The sequence below is a fragment of the Habropoda laboriosa genome, unplaced genomic scaffold (genome assembly GCF_001263275.1).
Source record: "Habropoda laboriosa isolate 0110345459 unplaced genomic scaffold, ASM126327v1 scaffold126, whole genome shotgun sequence".
Classification (NCBI taxonomy): domain Eukaryota; kingdom Metazoa; phylum Arthropoda; class Insecta; order Hymenoptera; family Apidae; genus Habropoda; species Habropoda laboriosa.
In genome coordinates this window covers 149062-164861 of record NW_017100288.1, presented here as the reverse complement: position 1 = coordinate 164861, position 15800 = coordinate 149062, and the positions used below count along the sequence as shown (strand labels likewise).

Sequence of the window (15800 nt, the reverse complement as noted above, 5' to 3'; positions counted from 1 at the left end):
AATGTTTATTTTTAATGTTATGGACAGTTGAAGGTGAATCTGACGAATGAAATTTAGATTATTACAGGAATTAGTAATTTTTTTATTGCGTGCCTTTAATATACGATGCAAGTTTCAAAATAGTCATATTAATTTCACAATGATACTTAATAATTAGGAATTTCTAGCGCAGCCTCAAATTCCACTGTTCATCTACTTAAATTTATTTTCATAATTAATTATATTTTTACGCTGTTTAAATTGAACGATCCATGGATCCTTTTTACTGAATTAATATTACGACTAATTGAATGCAAATCTGACGAACGATATTCAGATTATTGCGAGAATGAATTTTTTATTCTCTGCTTTAAATATGCGACGCAAGTTTCTACATAGTGACATTATACTTTTAACGCAGCCTCAAACTCCATTGTATTTGAATTTACTAAATAATTAATTATACAGGATGTTTGGTAACTGGTGGTACAAGCGAAAAGAGGGTGATTCTACATGAAAGAATAAGTCGAAAATAACACGGCATAGTAGGGTGCATGCGTACTCGACGAAAATTTAAAGTCGATTTTCTCGAAAACAAAGCCTCAAACGAAAAATGTTTATTCTATATTTTCGACTTATTCTTTCATGTAGAATCACCCCCTTTTCGCTTGTACCACCAGTTACCAAACACCCTGTATTTTTACTCTACTTAAATTGAGCGATCCGTGGATCTTCTTCGCCGAATTAAAATTTAAACTGAGTGATCCATAGATACTTTTCACCGAATTAAATATCCTTCAAAATTATCCAGTTCGATCTGAACTTCGAACGAGTGAAATTCGAAAGTGTTACAAGGAACTGAGGAGTATAAAGAAATGATACAAACAGTCGAATCGTTTAAATACCCTGGGCAACGAAACGGAACACCGTATCACCGTTCATTTATTATTATTCCGAGTGTTTTTAATATAGGAACTAACCAACGCCAACGATAAAATCTATCAGATGTAATCTGAGATATTTTTCTTGTCCGTTCATGCGCAAAATCATCATCAAGCATTTTTAGATCGGGCCAATCATTAATAACTGTGCTCGATGAGGCACCATGAAGCGAGGGTACGCGTTGCTTTCATTTCAAACCGAGATTACTTTCGCAACTATTTCAGATTGCACATTCAGCCGGCTTATCTCGAGAGATCCTTTCATTCACCGTCGAACGTATCACTGAATTAATAGTGGTTACGGATAATATATTTTTGCCTCGGCTCAATTATACCGGCGACTTTTATTTATTTATTTATTTTTTTTTTTCATACTTGAAGAGCGATATTTTATTTTCGTTTGCAATAACGTCTCGTTTTTAATTAAATGTCCATTCACTTCTGCTGAATGTAAATGAACCGTGCATCGTAATTTATGATAATGTGAGAGAAACAGAAGTGGAATCTTGTGGAAGTTTAAATGGATAAATTGAATGTTTCATTCTGAGATTGCAAATTGTTATGCAATCAATTTTCTTCTTTTCAGATTTCAAGGTTCGCTTGAGAAAAGTTAGGAAATCTTTGGAATAAGATTCATCCGAATAATTTTCAAATGTTCTACTACAATAATTGGTATCTTTAGTTTAATAATGAACTCTATTCTTACTTTACAGCACAGTCGAATGAGTTTTATTTAATTAATTACAATAATTATGACCTCTGTGACAATTCTGAGGCCAGAACGTTCGTCACTGAAAGGGTTAAAACCGTGACAAAACGAATCGAAAAATATCCTCTCAACTCAAGACCAAGACTGCCACATGGAAGTCCATAGAAAGCATTTTTTAAGAAAGAAAAATGGAATATATTTCGTTTAATTAATGAAAGTAACCACGACAAAATCCCTGACAAAACGAATGAAAAAAAAAAATCAAGACCACAAAAAAGCATCATTTGACAAAAAATATCAACTACTCACCCTGCTCGCATTCGTCGATATCTTCAGAGCAGTCCACCCCCTTGTATCCAGTGGCGCACGAGCACGTGAATGATCCATTGATCGGGCTAGTGTCGCATATCGCGCCCTCGTGACAAGGGTTCGATGTGCAAGCGTCATCGAGATGGCACAGCAGTCCTGAAACGAGAAGAACAACACGATTTATCTCTCGATTGTGTGTTAATTGCATCGAAATATCCACGCAACCTAGAATATGCTCCGCCATTTTGAAGGGGACCATGGGTGGTTAATCCCCGAGTGTTGCGTGCGTTTCTAGGACAAAAGTGTCGATCGTTCAGCACCAAACACGGCGGCAACCGCCAAAGATGGACATCATTAAGGACTGGTATCGCGTAACCTAGCCAGAAATGTTACACTCGAGGATCGCACACGAGAGAGTCGCGGAACACAGAGAGAGAAGGAGAGTGGTGACAAATCCCAGCAGCTATCGTTCGTCGATTCGCGTTCGACGCGCGTTCGTATTCAGTAAATTAGTGGACATACCGGCGAGCTTACACGATAAGTCGGTCTAATTGCTCCCTACAGCGGGGAAATCCCAAGAATTTCGATTGGAATTGCACGGGACGATCGGCGATGAGCGTATGAGATCCAAGGTGCATTCAGTTGCTGTTGTTTCCAGCAGTTTTTAAGAGTAGCAGGTAATGAACGTGATTTGAAACTTGAAGTTGGATCGTTTTCATGAATTTGTTAAGTTCGAGTCTTTCATCGCAGATTTGAATATATGCAATTGCACGGTAATGTTAGACTGGCTAGGAAAATTCGTACCGATTTTTTGGAAACAATGAACCCCTTTATCGTTGTGGAATACTATTAAAAATGCTAGAATTACAAAATAAAATAAAATATTGTACTTTATTCTATTATATTGTTACTTGCTTGTGCTAAAAAATTGATATTCATTGCTTGTTTTCTAAAAAAATTGACGAAATTTGTTAAAATTAATACAGAAATAAGTCATTCAATTTTTAACTAATATAACTATCTTTTTTTCAATATTTAATGTATTTTTATTTTATACAAGACTTTGTAAAATTTCATTAAAAGTTGGTTCTCAAATTATTTCACTGATTAGACACTTGTGAGAGTTCAATACACCCGGTTTCCTGTAAAATACCAGCTTTAGGAGAGCCTCGATAAATCATTTCCCGTAAACAATAATGTCGCTTTTCAGCCGCCTCTCGAGTGCAAAGTGTTAATTATTTATTTTCCTAAATAATTATTATTCATTCCCTACCTTCTTCACTAAACTTTTCCTACACAACAATACCTTCTTACCCCTAACAATTCCACTCTAGCTCTAACACTTACTGCCAATCACCTCGATTTAATTTACCTTGCCAACACGATTGCACCAAATCTCCAAAAGATTCCCTTAAAAGCACTCTATTCCATCGTACAGTCACACGTCGAGCTCTGCAAGTCCAATACATACACGCTCAGGATTAGCATGAAATTTAGCATTCGGTGGTTCTCTGGCACGCTCGCGAAGCTGAAAAAGCCCATCGTTTGTTGGTCACTGGTAACAATGGTGCTCGAACGCGTAGAATCTCGATAACGGGACACGGATGTCTAGGATGTTCACATATAAAGCAGAGTGAACTGCGACGCAGATGCACGATTACACCCGCCAAGTAACTGTAACCGCGTCCGTACGCGCAAGAAAACGAGCCCCCGGGCTTTTAACACGGCCCTCTTATACCAGATGCGATCATTATGCGTGCACGTAGGTATTGTAAAGTCCGTTAACTCTGTGTGTACGCGTTGTTCAAAACCGTACCAAAGTAACGAGATCGTAAATCTAGACCCCCATTGTCAGCTGCCTTTATTGATATCGCGGAAAAAGATCGTCGTACAATTTCCGAGTCTTGTAATTCTTGATTTAAGAAGAGGGGCTTTTAAAACACCGAGTCACTTTTTCAACGGTGTGTAACACTTTATAATTATCGTGCACGGAGAAAGTTCACGCTGTATGGGAAGTTTTTAACCGTGTACAATGGCAAACCAACGTGTTTTTTCTTTTGTTTTTTGGGACCGAGAGAACTTGAGGGGAAGTGGTAACGAATGTTACGTTCAATTTGGCGAATAAATTATTGCGGTACCGGTAGAGAAAGACTGTCGGTAGGAATTTAAATAAGAGACGAACTAAATGGAGAGTTTTTCGTATGAATTCGAAGAGTACATTCTATGGGCAAAAATGAGACGATTATGTACACTGCCGGCCAAAAGTTTGGAATCACCGAGCATTGCAATTTACACAAAAATTTCCAGAAAAAAGTCAGCGACTTTGAGAATTTTTTATCATTCGAATCAATTGATAAATGTAGATAAACTTCAAATCTATAAATATTAGCAGCAGATTTAATATCGATGAAAAGTGGGAGGTGATTCCAAACTTTCGGCCGGCGATTCCACAAGTGTCAGTAAAATGTAGGGTCGATTCTAGAAGTGTCAGTAAAATGTAGAGTCGGCCTACGTCCACGTAAAAAAAAAATGTAGGGTTGATTCCACAAGTGTCAGTAAAATGTAGGGTCGATTCCACAAGTGTCAGTAAAATGTAGGGTCGGTTCGACAAGTGTCAGTAAAATGTAGGGTCGGTTCGACAAGTGTCAGTAAAATGTAGGGTCGATAGCAGCAGAAAATCTGCTAAACAATTAGAATTAAATGTAACGATAGAAATTATTGCAATAATGTGTAATGCAATTGAAAAATTGAAAGAATCAAAAGAAAAAACGCGAATTCGTATCTTTTTCGATTCTAGAATATGAGAAAATTTGAATAAAATACGCGACGAGAATTGAGGAGAAGCATAAGTTAAACGCGTACAAAAATATTCAATAATACACGAACTAGAGATGAAGCTATTATTTCAATACGCGATGCACTGACTCTAGTATTTACTAAAATTCAAAAATTCTCGTATAACTTCCGAAAATAAATTATTAATTACGGTAAACTAGTGAGACGGTTTAATTTAGGGAGGACATAGTGCCCGAGTGTAGTCCACTCGTTTCAAATCAGCTCACAATATACAATAATAAATCAACTAACTACTTTACATGCAATTCATGCAAATTCGTTGGATGGTACATTATTAGTAAACAAAATTCAATATCAGAGAAAATATATGAAAAATTTCAAATTAATTTCAATTGCTGAAAGAAAAAGCAACCTCTAAACCTCTCAATTTCAATATCCTATTCGACAAGTCTGAAGGTCATTTCCCGTAAACAATAATGTCGCTTTTCAGCCGCCTCTCGAGTGCAAAGTGTTAATTATTTATTTTCCTAAATAATTATTATTCATTCCCTACCTTCTTCACTAAACTTTTCCTACACAACAATACCTTCTTACCCCTAACAATTCCACTCTAGCTCTAACACTTACTGCCAATCACCTCGATTTAATTTACCTTGCCAACACGATTGCACCAAATCTCCAAAAGATTCCCTTAAAAGCACTCTATTCCATCGTACAGTCACACGTCGAGCTCTGCAAGTCCAATACATACACGCTCAGGATTAGCATGAAATTTAGCATTCGGTGGTTCTCTGGCACGCTCGCGAAGCTGAAAAAGCCCATCGTTTGTTGGTCACTGGTAACAATGGTGCTCGAACGCGTAGAATCTCGATAACGGGACACGGATGTCTAGGATGTTCACATATAAAGCAGAGTGAACTGCGACGCAGATGCACGATTACACCCGCCAAGTAACTGTAACCGCGTCCGTACGCGCAAGAAAACGAGCCCCCGGGCTTTTAACACGGCCCTCTTATACCAGATGCGATCATTATGCGTGCACGTAGGTATTGTAAAGTCCGTTAACTCTGTGTGTACGCGTTGTTCAAAACCGTACCAAAGTAACGAGATCGTAAATCTAGACCCCCATTGTCAGCTGCCTTTATTGATATCGCGGAAAAAGATCGTCGTACAATTTCCGAGTCTTGTAATTCTTGATTTAAGAAGAGGGGCTTTTAAAACACCGAGTCACTTTTTCAACGGTGTGTAACACTTTATAATTATCGTGCACGGAGAAAGTTCACGCTGTATGGGAAGTTTTTAACCGTGTACAATGGCAAACCAACGTGTTTTTTCTTTTGTTTTTTGGGACCGAGAGAACTTGAGGGGAAGTGGTAACGAATGTTACGTTCAATTTGGCGAATAAATTATTGCGGTACCGGTAGAGAAAGACTGTCGGTAGGAATTTAAATAAGAGACGAACTAAATGGAGAGTTTTTCGTATGAATTCGAAGAGTACATTCTATGGGCAAAAATGAGACGATTATGTACACTGCCGGCCAAAAGTTTGGAATCACCGAGCATTGCAATTTACACAAAAATTTCCAGAAAAAAGTCAGCGACTTTGAGAATTTTTTATCATTCGAATCAATTGATAAATGTAGATAAACTTCAAATCTATAAATATTAGCAGCAGATTTAATATCGATGAAAAGTGGGAGGTGATTCCAAACTTTCGGCCGGCAGTGTATGTAAATGCTGTATTAAAAATTTATAATAATGTGAGCTAGGTATTGCTGTATTTCGTGACTTGTTAGTGATACTGTCAATATTAATTGAAAATATTCAAGATGTATTAACAAGAAATGTAAATATTAGTCTTCTATTCTTATTCTGAGATAATTTTGCGATAGTAAGATTATCTTTTGTTTAGCCATTTAGTAATTTTCTTTTTATTTGCTACAGAAAATTATCTTGTCTTTAGTAGATTTTTTTTGGTGTAACTTCTTAATAAATTTATGCATATACTTAAGTTCGTATGACATTTTTATCTTATCTTTAGGCACAGCATGCTCAGACAAAAAAAAGACAAAAATTCTATATTATTTTGAGAAAAATTCAATGGAATCACTATCATGTAATTTTCAAAATCTCTAATACAATCTTTAACAAGTAAGTCAAAATGAAGTTGAACCCTGCAATCACTCTTCAAAACTACCCTTCCAAAATCAGTGCAATTATATCGACAAAATTTTGTGAAAAATTGCTGTCTACCTATAGTTATCGAAAATACCCAACAGCACCTAACCAAAACTAAACAACACCCTAATCTTCTCACCCTCGATCTCTTTCCCAAGCTCTCCCGATCACCCTCTCATCCTCGATACTCACTCCGCAAGTCCAAGTTTCCCCAATTAGCCTTAACGAACCTCGTCAATAGGTCAACAACCCACATCCTACCCGTGAAAACAAAACAAGCGAAACACGTCGTAAAAAGACGTATCTAAAATTCGTTCCATCTCCCCCTATGAGCGAAGCCTACCACTCGAGCAACAAGCTACTCTCGCGCGAATTGCTTCGTTTCTGATTTCCTGGGGTTGCTCGAGCACGAAGCGGGGAAAAGTGGTTGTTCGACGTCGCGTCGCGACCGGGGCTATCGCGAGGAATCGCAATCACGCCGGACAAAAGAAAGATGCCTGTATTTGGCGATCGGCGTGGACGCACGATCGATCTGAAAAGCGTGCTGCCGCTGGCTCCCGGCCTCGGGTAGGCAAGTAAGGACAGAAACTCGTTTTCAGTCCTCAAGGTCGCTGCTTGGTAAGGCTAGCCTGTGCACACCAGCCTCCGGAATCCCGGGATTCCGACGGACCCTTGGATGCTGCATCATATTGTTGCACGTGCAGATGCACCTGCCTCAGACGGTGATGCTCTCGCGATGCATAATGCCGACACGATTCCGCGCGCTGACTCCTCTTGCGTTGGTCGTGGGTGAAGGCGAAACTTCGTTACCCCGAAAATTCCGACCTTTTTCTTTTTTAAATTGAAAGAATCAAAAGAAAAATCGCGAATTCGTATCTTTTTCGATTCTAGAATATAAGAAAATTTGAATAAAATACGCGACGAGAATTGGGGAGAAGCATAAGTTAAACGCGTAAAAATATTCAATAATAAACGAACTAGGGATGAAGCTATTATTTCAATACGCGATGCACTGACTCTAGTATTTACTAAAATTCAAAAATTCTCGTATAAATTCCGAAAATAGATTATTAATTACGGTAAACTACTGAGACGGTTTAATTTAGGGTGGGCATAGTGCACTCGTTCCAAATCAGCTCACAATATACAATAATAAATCAACTAACTACTTAACATGCAATTCATGCAAATTCGTTGGATGGTAAATTATTAGTAAACAAAATTCAATATCAGAGAAAATATATGAAAAATTTCAAATTAATTTCAATTGCTGGAAGAAAAGTAACGAAAAGGCAACCTCTCAAAGTCATTTCAATATCCTATTCGACAAGTCTGAAGAACAACGATGACTAAAATTCAAATGTTTATTTCCCTAAACCTTCAAAATAATTTCGAAATATTTTATTCGAAGCGGAGTATTCCAAGTCAGTATCGATAATTGAAGAAATTATTTGATTGTATTTAAAAGAACCGAAAGGAGAATATTTAAAGTCTGATATTAAATGTCTAGCAAGTACCAGTAATTGGTAAAATGATTTATATTTGTTTTAAAAGGAAAATTTCTAATAGGTATTAGTTAAAATGAATTGTTATTCAGTCTATTGTATTGAAATTCTAATTGATTCTAATGTATACAAGTGTTACAAGAAGGCTGAGTGTGTACAGGGTGGACATAGGCTAGCTAGTAGCCCCCGACCACTCTATGAACTTTAACGTCTATACTCGAAAGTGTATCGTCAACACTAACACGTTACCCAGATTATCCAAAAATTGAAGAAGTTACTTTTAAAATTGAACATTCTACGGTGTTTCGAGAGATTTGATAATCATAGTCGAACCTTAAACGAACGTTCAAACGAAGAAAATTTTCCAAAAATCATTTCGTACGTTATTAATCGATAAAACAAAAATTCATTGTTGAAAAATAAATATTTCCTGAAAATCTTCATCTTCCATACAAGATTCAAGATTTTCCCTAATTAAGAGTAATTTCAAAAGATTATCTGTATAAGCTATTATTTCAATACGCGATGCACTGACTCTAGTATTTACTAAAATTCAAAAATTCTCGTATAAATTCCGAAAATAGATTATTAATTACGGTAAACTACTGAGACGGTTTAATTAAGGGTGGGCATGGTGCTGCTTTAGTTTGAAATGATTTATAAACACATAATTAACAGAGGAAAAACCGTGAAACGGCAAAACGTCTACATTCTAATTGTTATAACATGTAAACAGAACTTTAAATTTAGTGTAAACAGAAAAAATATATAATACAATTTATTTCACGGTATTGCAACAAATAAACGTTGAATCAATATTTAATTCGTATAAAAACAATTATTTAACGTAATAATTTTACCTTCACTATGGCTATTTTAAATTTACGACCAAGGGTCAACCTGATTTCTAATCCTTACGAACTTTAAATTCAGTCTAAACTGAGAAAATATATAATACAATTTATTTCACGGTATTGCAACAAATAAACGTTGAATCAATATTTAATTCGTATAAAAACAATTATTTAACGTAATAATTTTACCTTCACTATGGCTATTTTTAATCTACGACCACAGGTCAACCTGATTTCTAATCCTTACGAACTTTAAATTCAGTCTAAACTGAGAAAATATATAATACAATTTATTTCATGGTATTGCAACAAACAAACGTTGAATAGATTCTTAATTCGTATAGAAACATTTATTTAAAATAATAATTTCACCTTCACTATGGCTATTTTAAATTTACGACCAAGGGTCAACCTGATTTTTAATCCTCCGAACTTGATTTCACAACGAGAAAGTAATAAGATCGTTGAAACGTACTTATTTGTCAAAGAAACTTGCAAAAATGTATAAATAATAATATGTAATGTTTTAACAAATTTTTGGAAGTATAAATTAATAATAAAATTGTGAAAATTAATAAATTATACGTTATTATAACATTAATAGAATTATGACTAAACCGAAGTTCGAAGTCGAGTATTTAAAGTCTGATATTACGTGCCTAGCGAGTGCCGGTAATTGTTAAAATTTGTTTAATAATTAGTAATAGAAATTCTAATTGATTCTAATGTATACAAGTGTTACAAGAAGGCTGAGTGTGTACAGGGTGGACATAGGCTACCTAGTAGCCCCCGACCACTCTATTCACATCTCAGAACCTTCAGGTCAAAATACGCCGCGAAGTGTCTAGGGCCCAGTATAAAGGGTGAATAAGTTCGCGGGACATCGGTGGGTCCTTATATACCTGCGGTACCCTCTCCCCAAAGTCATTAGCAAAATCGTCGGTTAGGTCAGGCGGGAAATTTTCGCGGGAGATTTTCGCGGGAGATTTCCGTTATCGTAACACGGTATAATTTATCAATTTTTACAATTTTGTTATAAATTTATACTTCCGACAATTTGTTATAACATTGCATATAACAATTTATACGTTTTTACAATATTCTTCAATGGAAACATAGGTTTTAGCGTTCTCGTTATTTACTCGTGGTTAAATTAATTTCGTAGGGATTAAAAATCAGGTTGACCTGTGGTCGTAGATTAAAAATAACCATAGTACAGCTAAATTTATCGTGTCAAATAATTCTTTTTACACGAATCAAAAATGTATTCAACGTTTGCTTGCTATAATATCGTGAAATGAATTATAATACACATTTTCTCTATTCACACTGAATTTAAAGATCGTAACGATTAAAAATCAAGTTGACCTGTGGTCATTTATCAAGAATAATCATAATAAAGCTGAAATTATTGTGTTAAATAATTTTTTTAATACGAATTAGGAATTTATTCAACGTTTGCTTGTTACAATACCATGAAATAAATTATATCCAAACTAAATTAGAATCCAAACTTACTGACTCTTGTAGAGAATTTACTGTACTTTGTCCAGTTTGGTGGAGAAGAAGCTGATATTTCCATACGCGATGCACTGACTCTAGTATTTACTAAAATTCAAAAATTCTCGCATAAATTTCGAAAATAGATTATTAATTACGGTAAACTACTGAGACGGTTTAATTTAGGGTGGGCATAGTGCACGAGTGTAGTGCACTCGTTCCAAATTAGCTCACAATATGCAATAATAAATCAACTAACTACTTAACATGCAATTCATGCAAATTCCTTGGATGGTAAATTATTAGTAAACAAAATAGCAAGTCATAAAATAAATTCAATATCAGAGAAAATATATGAAAAATTTCAAATTAATTTCAATTGCTGGAAGAATAGTTACATATTATGCTGTAACGAAAAAGCAATCTCGCAAAGTCATTTCAATATCCTATTCGACAACTCTGAAGAACAACGATGACTAAAACTCAAATGTTTATTTCCTAACACGATTGCACCAAATCTCCAAAAGATTCCCTTAAAAGCACTCTATTCCATCGTACAGTCACACGTCGAGCTCTGCAAGTCCGATACATACACGCTCAGGATTAGCATGAAATTTAGCATTCGGTGGTTCTCTGGCGCGCTCGCGAAGCTGAAAAAGCCCATCGTTTGTTGGTCACTGGTAACAATGGTGCTCGAACGCGTAGAATCTCGATAACGGGACACGGATGTCTAGGATGTTCACATATAAAGCAGAGTGAACTGCGACGCAGATGCACGATTACACCCGCCAAGTAACTGTAACCGCGTCCGTACGCGCAAGAAAACGAGCCCCCGGGCTTTTAACACGGCCCTCTTATACCAGATGCGATCATTATGCGTGCACGTAGGTATTGTAAAGTCCGTTAACTCTGTGTGTACGCGTTGTTCAAAACCGTACCAAAGTAACGAGATCGTAAATCTAGACCCCCATTGTCAGCTGCCTTTATTGATATCGCGGAAAAAGATCGTCGTACAATTTCCGAGTCTTGTAATTCTTGATTTAAGAAGAGGGGCTTTTAAAACACCGAGTCACTTTTTCAACGGTGTGTAACACTTTATAATTATCGTGCACGGAGAAAGTTCACGCTGTATGGGAAGTTTTTAACCGTGTACAATGGCAAACCAACGTGTTTTTTCTTTTGTTTTTTGGGACCGAGAGAACTTGAGGGGAAGTGGTAACGAATGTTACGTTCAATTTGGCGAATAAATTATTGCGGTACCGGTAGAGAAAGACTGTCGGTAGGAATTTAAATAAGAGACGAACTAAATGGAGAGTTTTTCGTATGAATTCGAAGAGTACATTCTATGGGCAAAAATGAGACGATTATGTACACTGCCGGCCAAAAGTTTGGAATCACCGAGCATTGCAATTTACACAAAAATTTCCAGAAAAAAGTCAGCGACTTTGAGAATTTTTTATCATTCGAATCAATTGATAAATGTAGATAAACTTCAAATCTATAAATATTAGCAGCAGATTTAATATCGATGAAAAGTGGGAGGTGATTCCAAACTTTCGGCCGGCAGTGTATGTAAATGCTGTATTAAAAATTTATAATAATGTTTATCTCCACAATATCAATATCAAGTCTATGAAAAATTAGTAGCAGATTCAGTACTGACGAAAATTGGGAGGTGATTCCAAACTTTCGGCCGGCAGTGTATGTAAATGCTGTATTAAAAATTTATAATAATGTGAGCTAGGTATTGCTGTATTTCGTGACTTGTTAGTGATACTGTCAATATTAATTGAAAATATTCAAGATGTATTAACAAGAAATGTAAATATTAGTCTTCTATTCTTATTCTGAGATAATTTTGCGATAGTAAGATTATCTTTTGTTTAGCCATTTAGTAATTTTCTTTTTATTTGCTACAGAAAATTATCTTGTCTTTAGTAGATTTTTTTTGGTGTAACTTCTTAATAAATTTATGCATATACTTAAGTTCGTATGACATTTTTATCTTATCTTTAGGCACAGCATGCTCAGACAAAAAAAAGACAAAAATTCTATATTATTTTGAGAAAAATTCAATGGAATCACTATCATGTAATTTTCAAAATCTCTAATACAATCTTTAACAAGTAAGTCAAAATGAAGTTGAACCCTGCAATCACTCTTCAAAACTACCCTTCCAAAATCAGTGCAATTATATCGACAAAATTTTGTGAAAAATTGCTGTCTACCTATAGTTATCGAAAATACCCAACAGCACCTAACCAAAACTAAACAACACCCTAATCTTCTCACCCTCGATCTCTTTCCCAAGCTCTCCCGATCACCCTCTCATCCTCGATACTCACTCCGCAAGTCCAAGTTTCCCCAATTAGCCTTAACGAACCTCGTCAATAGGTCAACAACCCACATCCTACCCGTGAAAACAAAACAAGCGAAACACGTCGTAAAAAGACGTATCTAAAATTCGTTCCATCTCCCCCTATGAGCGAAGCCTACCACTCGAGCAACAAGCTACTCTCGCGCGTATTTACAATTCTGCCTGAATTTTTGAAATTCAGAAAAACACAGGTAAACTTCCATTGCATTCTCCACCAAATTGGACAAAGTACAGTAACACTTGTCGAATTGCTTCGTTTCTGATTTCCTGGGGTTGCTCGAGCACGAAGCGGGGAAAAGTGGTTGTTCGACGTCGCGTCGCGACCGGGGCTATCGCGAGGAATCGCAATCACGCCGGACAAAAGAAAGATGCCTGTATTTGGCGATCGGCGTGGACGCACGATCGATCTGAAAAGCGTGCTGCCGCTGGCTCCCGGCCTCGGGTAGGCAAGTAAGGACAGAAACTCGTTTTCAGTCCTCAAGGTCGCTGCTTGGTAAGGCTAGCCTGTGCACACCAGCCTCCGGAATCCCGGGATTCCGACGGACCCTTGGATGCTGCATCATATTGTTGCACGTGCAGATGCACCTGCCTCAGACGGTGATGCTCTCGCGATGCATAATGCCGACACGATTCCGCGCGCTGACTCCTCTTGCGTTGGTCGTGGGTGAAGGCGAAACTTCGTTACCCCGAAAATTCCGACCTTTTTCTTTTTTATTTTGCTGTATTTTGGGGAACCTCGGTGAAAGTGTCGGGCAATTCCTTTCTTTGATAGTTTTGGATTCTTCTAGGTGAAAATGTAGCTCTTCTAGTTTGGTTTGGTTATACATTTTACTGACACTTGTGGAATCGACCCTACATTTTACTGACAGTTGTGGAATCGACCCTAATCTTTAAAGAGTGTTTTCACCCTGAAGAACCAAAACAATTGTCTGACACTATTACTGACGTTCTCTACAAACTTGCAAAGTTTAAAAAAAGAGATTTTCGGTTCAACGAAGTTCCCTTCACCTTCTAGGCTACCTTTGCGCTTCTGTGCTTACCAATGTTTACGTTCTTTCGCTAAAATCGAAAGAAAAATTCGCATAGGGTGAAATTTCACCCATGACAGAAAAATAATGTTAATCCGCGAAAAACGCTAAAATCACAGTCGGACGAAAGCACAACAAAAGTCGCGGTAATCTGACGCGCGAAGCAATCATGCTCACGCGGTGCATTTCGAACGATCCCAGATCAAGCTGACCGAGACCAAATACCAGAAATTCGAACTTACCGGTTTTCCCATAGGTGCATTGACAGTAAAAGCTGCCAACACGGTCGATGCATGTAGCCCCATTGAAACAGGCAGCACCTGCACAATCGTCGATGTTTACGCTGCAGTCTGGCCCGGTCCAGCCGCTCACGCATATGCACGAGTAGCTACCGGGTGAATTGGTGCACGTGGCACCGTTGTGGCACAACGATGGCCGGACCGAGCACTCGTCTACATCCAGCTCGCACTGCGTGCCTGTGTACGATGGTGGACAGAGGCAGGAGTACTCGTTTATCCTGTCCTTGCAGGTTGCACCGTTCTGGCACAGGTTACCCGGACAGTCGTCGATGTTCTCTTCGCAGTGCTCCCCGCGGAAACCTGGAACATTTAAAGAGAGAATTGGTTAGAGATGGAACGTTAAAGATTTGTTGTCGATACTGGCTGGAATGGGAATTTTAGGTGATAGCCTTGCTATTTTGAATAGAGAATGACTGAGATTAGAGTTGGAGGCAACAGAGGAGAGTGTTTGGACTGAGTGATTTGGGATTGGGATGTGAAAGCAGAGTGTGTGCAAGGTTTTCGGTGGACTTGACTGAATGTTTGTCAAAAATTTGCTAATAATACTGCGAAAACGAAGATTTCATATGAATATTTCTAACAAGTGACTGAAATTCGAGCGTTAGAAGCGCCAGAGCAGAGTGCTTCGAATTAGCATCTAAAAGCAAAGCGCATAGTAATACAAATTTTGGGTAGACTTGACTAAACGTAATCCTGAGACTATTTGTCTGGTTTATTTGAACCAAGTGAAAAGGATAATATATCGGAGGTAATTTAAATTAGAGCGCTTTTTCACGTTATCAAAAATGGGTCACCGAGTTCCCAATAGACATATTAAACTAAGTCAACTGATAAAAACTCAACAATCTTTCCACTACTCCGCGAAGACCAAACAACATAAAACCTCCATCTGCCACATATCTCAATAATTCCCCACACTCCCCGTCTATTTCCCTCGATTAAACCTCTCTATCTTAGGATCAACAAAAATTCGTCTTCGTAATTCATCGCGAACGACTTACGTGCCGTGATCTGTATCTCGCCAACGTATATCGCTTTACGAGCCCCGGCGTATATCGCGCGATTTAGGAGTAAAGATCGAGAGGAAGACAAACAGACGATGAAGGAGATAGAAACGCGGTCTCTCGAGAGCGAGCTTCCCTGACCTGGCCAGATCCTATTGATGATCGTCACGGTCATAAAGAGAACTCATTACTACGCTACGTTCCCTTGTACGGCCTCGTGTAACGCTCGTCCTCGCGTCTTCGAGACAAAAAAAAAAAAACGAAGAAGGAATTGTTATATTAAAGTAGAGGTCCATGGATATACACCCTGGAGGCTTTTAT

General features: G+C 37.6%; 1 protein-coding gene across 1 annotated transcript in view; it reads right to left on the bottom strand.

The window, feature by feature from the left end:
- Positions 1-15800, bottom strand: part of LOC108573708 (neurogenic locus Notch protein-like) — a gene marked incomplete at its 5' end in the record, with an annotated part of 181946 nt that overhangs the window by 19812 nt on the left and 146334 nt on the right. Inside the window, 2 exons of the mRNA XM_017936181.1 lie at positions 1939-2094; positions 14419-14775. Coding sequence (XP_017791670.1) covers positions 1939-2094; positions 14419-14775 — 513 coding nt within the window. The remainder of the gene's footprint in view (positions 1-1938; positions 2095-14418; positions 14776-15800) is intronic.